We start from the raw sequence: 11642 nt of genomic DNA on the forward strand, positions 1-11642 counted from the left end.
TTATTGCCTCAAACCTTTCATAAAAAACACTGTGATCTGTAAATTGTGCTCCTAACTTTTATGATCCAAGTATCTCTATCAGCTGAAGCCATCCACTGAGGCTCTGTGATGTTTATGTGAGAGGTTAGTCAGCCTTAAATAGAGGAAGGTTAAATCAGCTGCTGCTGGAACACACATCCTTTCATAGAAGTGACTATAGGTTAATGTGGAGCCAAATTGAGCAGTTTGAAGTGATAAATTCCAGCAGAGGAGCATTTTTCTGCTTCTGAACTGTTGTTTTAGCTGATTAACTCTCTGTGCAGAAGCTCAGTGGAACAATCAAGTCTAATTAGGCATTAAAGCCTCCTGCAAGGAACGGCATGTGCCCAATCACTAGACAAATGTTTTCTTTTTTAGGTTTTTTTTTTTTTGTAAGGTTTGGATTTTTCCAAGCATGTCATTGTGTTCAAGTACATCCAGTCCATCATCTTGTTGAGGTTTTCTTTGGGCTGTTTGTTCATGCAGATCGGTATGGGAAAAGCCTGCAGAGAGGCCAACATGCTGGACGTGTGGAATCATGTAGCTCATTCTTGGCAGCGCTGTTTGGCCTGTCGAAGGCGGAGGGATAAACCTCAACATCATGACAGACATCAGCCCCCCCCACCCCCACAGAAAAAAAAACAACAAAAAACAGTGCTTAATATAGACGAGGGTCCCCCCTCCCAAAAGCATGGACAACATATCCCAGCTGCAGCAGTTTTCTCGGTGTGTCAAACTCTTATATCTCTGTAATGACTCTCATTTTTCCTTAGGAACAAATGGACCCTAATGAAGAGACATTAAGTACAACAAAATACCACAAGTACCCACGAAACCAGCGTCAAATGGAAGAAAAAGTACTCCAGCAAGTAACCAAAAGTACTATAAAACACCTCAAAATAAACCCACAAACAGTAATAGCTCAAAAAGCTATCAGTGTTCTCATCAACTAACATCATCAAATGTGCTACATTAAATACCTGCAACAGTACAAAAGACAGTCAAAAAAGCATAACATTTTCTATAAATTCTTGCAGCACAGAGCCAAATGCCCAGACGCACAAAAAACAACCATACGAACTAAACAATTACCAACAATAGTACTAAAACAGGTCTTTTACTTCATCTTACTACAAGAAAAGGGTATCACAAGGAGGTAAAAGTACAGAAAAATCACCCAAGTGTGCAAAATATGAAAACCAAAGAACAAGTACTGCCATGTAGTATAAAGAACTATACATTAACTATGTCATCACCAGGTAGCACAAACAAACAGTAATGAACCAAGTGCATCAAAGTAAATATAAAGCTGCTCTAAACTTACACTGCTATGAATCGGAAAGTACCATAAAACTGCTCAGAATAAAGTACCAAAAAGGAGCACAAAGTCCTAACAAAGGCTAACATACTACAAAAAACCAAACTGTTACATCAAAGTACTGTGGGAAAAACAATCCAAAGTGCTATAAAACGTCATCTGATCCACAAAGAACACATAAAGTATGACTATGCACACAGAGCAGCTGTAAACTGCTCAGAACCCAGAAAGGTTCCAAAATAACTACCACTAAGAATTACATTAGAAGTACAGCAAAACATCAAAATGAACTGAAAGATAATGTTGTACCAAAAAGTGATACATGAGTCACTGAGTACTGCAAAAAAACATGAACAATAAACCACCACACAAGATGCAGTATTAGAAGGTACTGGTCGTAGTCGGACGACCAGAGAGACACACATAACATTTTCCAGTTAGCAAAAGAAATCACCTGCGTGCAGTCTGGAGTCTGTTTCTGCACACACTCCATGTGCAGCAGCTCCTTTTAAGGGAAGAAATGCCACCAGACAACAGAGCGAGCCAGCTCATTAGCAGCAACGGTAAAACAGTGTGGTGGAACTCAAACAGTCGTCTGTGATACAGCACAGGCCCCGCTATCTCTAGACCTCCAAGCTTCTGCTCCTGCTGCTGGCTTCAGTGGGGGTTGTTATCATCTTTCAGGTGGGAAATCCCCCCGAAAGAAAATACACAAAGAACTAAAACATGCTGAAACTCAACTTTAAGCCTGAAACTGATCCTGAAATAATCTTCAAAGTTATTTATTTGACAAACTCCATGAGAAAAAGACTGCACGTTGATCCTGCACCCCCTTTTGGCCACACCTCCAGATGGTTTTTGTGTAACTGGATTTAATTTACTGAACATAAGATGCTAATTATCATGAGATGTGTCACGGCACCCTAAAGGTAAGCTATGAAACAGCATCAAAAACCCACCCACTCATACAATTAAAATTCATCAACTAATCAATGAAAGTACAAAAATGTTACTTAGTGCCCCTGCAGGTCACCTGCAACTGAAGTTACATTTGTAATAATTAAATCTGTTTGTGTATCCGACTCTAAACATGTTGGCTTCTCGAGTAAAGCTGGACATTTTAATGGGGAGTCTATGGGGACTGACTAACTGCTGGTGCCTCAATAGATATCACATGTTTTAGCATTTAAGTGGGGACTAACCTTGGGGGTGGGGTTTATATAAATGACCCACTTAATTAAAAAAAAAAGGCGAAAAGGGGGCCCCCTCAGGTCAACTGCAACATTATGTTAAAAAAAAAAAAAGTCAGTTTGGCTGCTTTTAAGGGGAGAAACAGTTCAAAGTGAAACCAAACAAATTAGAGAGGTATTTAATAAATAATGAAGAACAGAGAAAAAAATTAGTGTTAGTGACACCTTATCGTTTTACACAATAAGTCAAAAGAGAAATCTTTTTGGAATATTACATGGCATTCCTTTGATAGGACAAGCTTTATATCCACTCTGAGGTTGCACAGGAAAAAATGTGAAGAAACAGTTACACGTGCAAAATTATAACCCTCGAAGTCTATTTGTGCCTAGATGTATTAAACGAAAATAACGGAAAACAGCTGTTTTTTGAAGACGCTGCCTAGAAAACTAAAACAGGATTTGTATGGAAGTTTAACAATGACAAAACCCCTGCAACTGGTCTTTGTTTTACAAACTCCGAGAGCCCCGTAATCCCCTGTTTGGCTAGTTAACTTTTCCCTTTAAGAGCTTCGGGAAAAAATGAATCTAACAGCTGTATGTGGGCGTGGCCTGATGAAACTGTTGTCAAGGATCCCCCGAATCTGAAAAAAAAAAACCCAGCTGAAACAAACAAAATCAAAGCAGGACTTAGCACGAAACTTGTTCCACATTTACACACGTGTCCCTGTGTGCCTCTTATTCTTCACCACATTAATTACATTTTTGCTCACTCTGTACTCTTGCCATCAATAAACTTCCCTATAAAGGAAGAACTGCGGAAAATATATGCAAAAAAAAATAAAACAAACTGAAAAAAAAAAAAAAAAAACACGGAGCTCCTCCAAACACATCACTCACTCTCTCTGTCTCTCTATGTTGCTCTTGGCTGTCTCTCACCCGGTGAGGTAATCTTCTCTGAGCCGTCACGTCAGACCACCGTGTCTCTCTGAATGAGGGGGATTTTATCATCTTACATAACATAAAAAGCTCACTGAGGCAGAAAAAAATGACAGGTTATTTCATGAATTAGCCCCTCCTCCCATCGGACCGGGGCAGGCACAACCTGCAGCAAAGCCTGGCTGCAGGAGCTGACAAAGACACCAAACCAAAATCCACCTCAACATGCAGCCAAAAGGCAATCAGTAAAAGGCCAAAATGCATGTATTATAAAGTGTTCTGAAAGAGTATTCTGTCACTTCTCCGCAGCTGCAGACCATTATTGCAGCCAAAGAAGCCGAGTCAGCAGAAAGGAGAGAACGCACTGATGGCAGAATCAGGCAAGCACCTGCAGGCGAAGAGCTGCACAGGTCATTAACAGCACAAACGGCAGATTAAGCAAGACAAAAACTCAAATCTATTCACAAATGAGTCTTTTTTTTATGTGCAGGAACACTGAAGGATAAGCAGGCGCTCCAACCAGGGAAATCTGCTAATTCTTCTAAAACTTGAGACGAGTAGCAGCATGAAAACGCTGTTCAGCTCTTAAACATTCAGTTTCCTCAGGGTTTCCTCATGTGTCAAAAGATTCAATAAACTCATCACACTGAACTAATTTGGACACGTTTGAGATATTTGACTGCCTTTTGCAGCCTGTTAACTTTATTATTAACTTCAAGGTAGTTGTACCCAATCATCATGCTGACTTTAGCACTTCTAGCGTTGTCCTCATAACTTTAATGTTTTCTCTTTTTCTCTTATGTTTATGCGTCTTCTATGGACAGATTTTTCCTCCCTACTCCTACTTTATAATTTAACCATTTATTTTCACTCTTGTGTACCTGCATTGCTTCCTGCCTAAATCTCCTACATCCATTTACTTTCATCTTTGCACTTTTCCACATTTTCGTGACTTAAACCTGACTTTTTGTCTTCTCACACCTCACGACTTTGCCATCCTATGCACACGTGTTCACATATTAATTATTACATCCATCCTGTTTCACAGACCCACAGACACATTTTTGTTGCTGCAAACATTATTCTACATTTGCTGTATTACATTGTTATCAAGTTGATGCCACTTTGTTTCACAACTATTTGTTTCTTTTCTGTAGACATTTCACCCACTTACTTCCATTCTTTTGGCATTTATTTCTGTACATTTTCCTCATTTATTTCAAACCTCCTACTGCTTAGTACTACTTGTAAGCATGTCACCATCTTTTGTTTCACAACTTTATGCCAATCTGTTTCATTCATGCATAAAATGAGCCATTTACTCTTTTAGTTTTTGCATTTTTATTATTACAGCTCTGTTACTTTACTTATTTCTGCTTTCTTTCATGTCCGTGCTACCCCGTTGACTTCACATTACGCTATGCAACTTGGGTTTTTTGCATGCCGTTTTGTGCACTTGCCTCTGATCCTCTGTGCAGGGATGCCGCTGAGGAGAGTCGTGCCCTCGAGCAGCAGCAGGAGGACTCGGAGGAGGGGAGCGATGCCCGGCATGACCTCTCAAAGCTTCAGCTTGCAGGAGACGAGGATGAAGGCGAGGATGGAGCCTCTGGGATTAGCCTGGAGATGAAGATAGGGCGCAGATTTAAAGGATGAGGAGCGACCAGGTGCTGGACAACTTCACTAAGTGCCTCTCCCTGCAGTTGGTCAGTCGGACTTAGGACTTGTTCAGCTGTCGGACGTCCTCGCTGTGAAGAGGGGGACCACTGAAACGCCAACATCTATAGCTTCTGCAGGTGGGCGTGGCCTGGAAGGCATCTCCAAGCCCCACATACGGCCCTCTGTAACTGTACATGCCCTCCTCTCTCGGCAGCCTGCACCCCTCCCTTTTCTCTCTGGACCTCAAACATGATTTTTTTCTCTCTCTCTCTTTTACCCCCTCTCTGCTTTTTTCATCATGCACACCTCCTCCTCCTTCCTCACCCCTCCCTTTCCTCATCTTGTTGTTTTCCAGGGTTTGGCTGTTGGACACTTCAGAGCAGGAGGTTAGCAGCAGGCTGTGATCACAAAGAACCACAAACACGTCAGAAACTGTGTCAACAGTGAAATCATCCATTTAGTGTCTATTCTTTGTTTGTAACACCTGTGTTCATCTGTGCCAAGACTTTTTTTAATGTAAAAGTGGGAAAATCATATTAGTGTAAGAGACATTTCTCTGGTTGTGCACAATTTGTTTTTTCATGTTGTTTCTTTCATCAGTTCTTTTGTGTCTTTTTGTTGTTTTCTTGTTTCAGTTTTTAGCAGTTTTATCTCTTTTGGTTATTTTTTGACTTTTTTTGTTAGTGTTGATTTGTGGCTCTGTGGTTAGTTTGTTGTATCATTTTGCATTTTTGTTACATCGTATCCTTTTATTTTCTCCGCTTTGTGGTCTTTTAAACTCTTTTTGATCATTTTTAATCTCTGTTTTGTGGCTGTTGGTGGTTGTTTTGACTTTTTTGGATTTCTTTCGGTTCTCTTTGTTGTTTTTTGTCTTTCTTGTTGTTTTGTTTCTCCTTGCGGCTTTTTAATTGTGTAGATGTTGTTACACTTTGTTGTTATTTTGTGTCCTTTAGTTGTGTTTTTGAGTATGATAAGGCCCAGGGGCCCTTGACCTTGAAGCACCTTCCAGTTCATTGAGTAATTTAATCATATATGTAAGGGCTGCACATGTTGACAGCTTGTTGAGAAGAGTTACCTCTTGTGGTGTAAGGAGTGTTTATTGTACTTAATTTCTGTATAATTGTAGCCTCATGTTTCACCATCATCACCTAAATGATGTTGATAGCAGACGTTTTGTTGTTTGGCTCACAGAGCAGCATCTGGATGTGGAACCTGTGTGGGAGGAGCTCTGAGGGTTGTACTGACAGGAACGACAGGAATGTATATCAGCCAGGGATGTTTCACAAACACCGAACTGGACAAACTACTGTGACGAGCGTCTGTCAGTGGGACATCTATTAATGCACACACTGATCACAGCAGCAGTGTGTTTGGGTCACTGAGGTTTGTTGCACGTGCTCGCAGTAAAACTCGTGAAATCAGAGCGTCCTCGGTGGCCTCGCTGCTCCTGGACCTGAGCACGATGGGAAGACACACACACACACAAAAACACACACACAAGCTCCGCCCACATCACAACACATCCGCTCTCTTCACACGTGCATGCTGAGAACAGCCACAGAGCCAAAAACTGACATGTTTTCTCCAAGTTGGAGCCTGAATGGAGGGAGGATGAAGAGGAGGAGGAGGAGCAGCAGTGATGACTGAAAGGAAAACCCAAAACCTGGCCCTGGACTCTGGGTTTATGTATCCAACACGTGCCGTCACATGCGACAGGATGAAGGGGAAAGGGAAAACTGCCAAACAGCAGCTGATGCAGAAGAGGAATGAAGTATCCGAGATTTGTGTTGCACAACAGCAGCAGAGAGCGAAGAAAAGAAAATGAAAAAAAAAATCTGAAAAAGGAAATGATGACAGGTGCATATCAAGTGTCAATACTGTTGTAACTAGTGTTAAAGTAAAGTGTAACACTAGCAGAGGAGTGCCGCAGTGGGTCAAAATCCAGAGGCTGCGTCATCGTTTACTATTAGAAACTGTATTAGAGCTGATGCTGTGGATGGAATGTTTGCCCCAATGGCCAAATGCAGAACTACAACTGAAAAAAATCCTTTCATCTCCCAGATTTTTCAGTAACAGTAACAGACTAAACTTTTTAAATAATACAATATGGTACAAAGTTTACAAATGTAATATATAATAATATACACAAATCACTCAATTCTAAATATAAAAAAATATTCGCAAGAATATTACAGAGGTGGAATATATATATATATATATATATATATATATATATATATATACACGATTGTCATTTGACTAACCTGTGAACTGTGTGTGCAAAAAGGGTGTAACTATTGCAGTGTTTACAGTGTATTAGATGGAGGAGTTGTACAGAGAGATGGTCACAGGCAGGAATTATTTCCTGTGTCATTCAGTGGTGCTTTTTAGTAATCTTTTGCATAGTTTTCCCCTTCCTCAATCTAATAGCTTATAGGATTCCAAAATACTTAAGTTTGAGAAAGTCACAAAATTTCTTTCCATAGTTTTCCTAAATAAAATTTAACAAAACTGAATTTACTTAAAAATATTTGCTTCAACCATAAAGTTCTGCTTATTTGGGGGTTGTTATCCGCTTTTTTAACTGTTAAACCAGTTTATTTTACACTCCTTATTCATTTCATTCTCACCATTCCAGTTAACCCATTGACTTCTACTGTAAAACTCTGTATGGCTTGTTAATCTTATTCTTTACGTATGGATTTCCACTTTAGCTCATATCGTACCTGAGAGTTTACCCATTTACTTCCACAAATCCAGTGCTTACCTCTGACCTTTGTCTGTCCTTGTGTTCCTAAATTTCCTGTTCACTTGACTGTGTTACTTCCATGCAAGTATGTCAGTCATTTTCCATACAGTTAAAAGTCTCAAGTACTTCATTGCTAGTGGAAGAGTTAAAGGACACAGCTCAGGAAATCTCTGAAACCTGAGGAGAAAAGTGTCCCTGATAAACCAGCTTGGCTACAGTGAAGAAGTAGAGTGGATCCGCTTTTCATTCTGCTCCTTCTGAAGTGTGAACGTTGCAGGTTTAAACGGGCAGTAAAGAGTCTGACAGCTGTGAACAACAAGCTTGAACAAGCTGCAGCCAAAGTTAACACTTCAGCTTGTGAAAGCTCGCTCCTCTCGTCGTGTCCGCCTTCATAAAGCTTGTTTTTCTCTGCGAGCAGTAGAGAGGCTCCACGCTTCATCTTGTAAAACTTAAACGCTCCCACATCAAACGGCAGCCCAGCTCGACGGACTCAGACTAATTAAGGATGCTGTTATTAGAAACATACTCACAGCCCCAGGGCACTACGCTCCCACTGCACTGCTAATTGGGCTAATGACGCTAACACAGCCAATTAGGTCAATGAGCCGCTGTTATTCTACGGCCAATTTAGTCAAGTCCAACGCCAAACGAGTCGATTTAACAATTACGACTGAACTCTAATAGCAGGTAAAAACATTTTGCACACTGATTCATTAACACTATTAATACAACCGCTATTACTACTACTAATTATAATAATAAAACGTTATGTTTCACTTCAGTTCCAATGTGATTAAGAGATTTAAAGTCACACACAAACATGTTACCAGGAATACTACATATACATTATAGCAATGACATCTCGAAATTGTTTATCAGGAATGATGCTGCTGCATTTCCTCTAAGTTCATAACCAAAACATGCCTGTTTTAATCCCTGACTTGCAACAGAATCAGTTTCTTGAAACGAGTCCAGTTTTCTTCATTCTCCTCAGTCATCTGTAAATGTTAAATGGCTTCAGATGCTTCATGACTGCACATATCTTAAAAAGTAATGGAGACGCTTCCAAGTCAGTCCCATCGGTGAATCCATGAGTGTGGTGAAGAAATGAAATAGAATGTTTGGCTTCGTTCGGAGGAAATTAGTAGAAAATGATGCACATGACATTTAAAAAATCAGCCTACTGATAACTTGATTAGTATGAATATTTAACACATTGCAAACACATGTTTTTGGGTTTGTTTGGTTTTTTTGTTGAGAGTTTCAACACAAAGTCTCCAGAAAAGAAAAGTGGAGTGAACTTTGACTTTCAGGGCTAAGCTGACATTTAGTATATCCGCCCTCTGCTGTTCCTGGGAGCTCTTTAACCAATCAAACGTCCCTTGTTGACAAAGCGCCTGCGTTGATTCGGCCTGCCAGAGCCCACGCGTCACCTGCATCGCATCACGGTGATGAGCGCTGAAGCCAGAAGAGAGAAAACCCAGCGACGCTTATATAACCTTTTTTCTTTCTGGGGGAAAGTGCTGCACAATGCTGCCTTTGTCTGCCTTCAGGCTTCAGCAGCACAACTGAGAGAAGCACTAAAACAGGCACAAAGACCCATAACAGGCTGAAACACATGACTTTTTTTATACTTAAAGGCCCCTCTAAGTCTCCCTAATCTGTCAATTAAGTCAGTATTAATTATGCTTAATAAATGCAGGGATTTATATTGTTTGAATTGTGAGTGCTACAATAATTGAGGGATTTCAGTGCAGTTGCTTTTAATGACCCCTATCTGATGAGCTTCATCTGGACCTAATCTGGTGGTGAAAAGAAGGTTTTTAAGTTTTATCTGTTTCTTCATGTTGCTTTACACAAAGACACTGTGGTTTTAGTTGGAGTCAGCATTAAAGATAATTCACCTGTCAACCAAATAGACAATATGAAAGTTGAATGTAGCTTCTGGGTTTGAAAAGCACGAGTGGCGTATAGCTGCATTCGGTTTTAATGGCCACTGGGAAGGAGTGCTGATAGCTGCAAAAAGACTTAAAGTCTATGAAACAAAAAACAGCTCTTTGGTCTGACTGCCCATTGGCAGTCCATCGACAGCAGAGTCTACCTGCAGGGAGGATCAGTTGTTGATGGAGGATGTGTCAAAAACATGTGTGGCTTCTGTTATTGTTGTTCCGTTAGCCAGCCGTGAGGAAAAAGAAGATTTCTACCATATAAAGAGCTGAAGTGAAATTAAGTGGGTTGTGCTTCTTTTTCTAGTGGACATTGCTGTTACTTTCTTCCCTGTTCAGGCCCACTTATCAACCAGTTAGCGTCTGACCAATGTACAGGTCATCGAAGTGCAGCTGAGGTTTTGGACGACTGCAAAGGAGCACATTTGTGGTGGATAAAAATCACCCCCTGTACAGGAGAACCCAAAAGCACTTCCTGCTGTAAAGTTTTAACATGCGAGTCCATGAGGACTGACATACTGCTGGAGCCTCAAGTGGACATTAGAAGAACTGCAGTTTTTTTTGCCTCATTTGTCAGATTCGGAAGTTGCCACATTGGTTACACGTCCTCAACATTACCCTCATTTTCTTGAATTCATCTGAATATCATCTCCTCCTTTAGGATTTCAAGCACCATTTAGATAAATCAGTTCTAATGGTGTTCCATCAGTTTTGTTCCCAGCTGTTCCCTTCATGGATTTCTTTCTCTCCATGGCTGAACGCTCAGGAAGTATCACCATTCGAGGACGAGCAATGCTTGCCGTTTCCCAGTTCTCAGGTGGGCGCTGGGTAATGAGGTAATTACAGGATTGTTTGATATTTCTTTCCAAGTGCCTTGAATGGATTCCCAGAGACACGTGTGGAATCAGAGCCAGAGCTTCATATTCCTGTTGGAGGGGCCTGGGATCAGATGGCAGACGAGACAGCAAGAGGAAAGTTTCAAAACACAAAGAGTTCTTCAGTCTTTGCCTATGCTAGTTAAGGGGCTGCTGGGAAACTGGCGAATGGACAAGGGAAATCATGACGAATACTCGGCACTGCAGATGAGTCGGTTTTTGAGGTTGACCAAGCTTATTTGGAACAGAATATGGATGCAAACCCAAAAATTAAAGCTCAAATTGTCTGTTGTCAAACTCACTTCCACCCTCAATTGTGACTTTGCACAAGTTTCCCGACCAGTGACGAATTAACACTTTAGGTCCATAGATACAAATTAACAAGAGTTGCAATGAACTTGTTTACACTAATACCATTACTATTTGTGGTAATGAAAGTGGTAAAAATAGACCAGAGCTATAATTATTTTACGGACTTCATACAAACCAATCTTTCTTGGGCGTATAGTTATCTCAGAGTTAATGACTTTACATAATGTATTCATGTCAGAACAGAGTTATGGTGAATAACCATTTTTAGGTTCCTCAATACTCTTGTTTGTCAAACAAAAGTCTGGTTTTATCTTGTTCACATTTTATCCTTTCGTCACAAGTTATGGTCTTCATCACAAAATATTGTGTTAATTGTAAAAAACAAAATATATCTTTTTAAGCTTTATATTATAACCACAAACAAAAAAAAAAACACTGGAACACAGCTCTTATTGTTTGAATTCAGAAGCTTTCAAGCTTTTTGCCAAAGATGTATAAAATTAGGCACATAGCCACACAGTCTGCCTTTAAAAAAATCATGTGTGTAAGAATGAGTCAGTCTAAAGAGCTCACTGAATTCAAGGATGGTGCTGTAACAGGATGTCACCATTGCACCAAGTCAGTTTCTCCCTTGATATTTAA

At 40.3% G+C, this 11642-nt stretch overlaps 1 protein-coding gene across 11 annotated transcripts in view; it reads right to left on the reverse strand.

Moving 5' to 3' along the window:
• The window catches only part of LOC102778169 (target of Nesh-SH3-like), a 35927-nt gene extending 30732 nt beyond the window's left edge, over positions 1-5195 (reverse strand). For all 11 annotated transcript variants that reach the window (XM_087836011.1, XM_087836009.1, XM_035912628.2 and 8 more), the window contains exon 1: positions 4923-5195. In XM_087836011.1, coding sequence (XP_087692137.1) covers positions 4923-5013 — 91 coding nt within the window. In that variant the 5' untranslated portion in view covers positions 5014-5195. The remainder of the gene's footprint in view (positions 1-4922) is intronic.
• Positions 5196-11642: the final 6447 nt, after the last annotated feature.

The sequence above is a fragment of the Neolamprologus brichardi genome, chromosome 23 (genome assembly GCF_056152115.1).
Source record: "Neolamprologus brichardi isolate AB-2024 chromosome 23, ASM5615211v1, whole genome shotgun sequence".
In the NCBI taxonomy this organism is placed as follows: Eukaryota; Metazoa; Chordata; class Actinopteri; order Cichliformes; family Cichlidae; genus Neolamprologus; species Neolamprologus brichardi.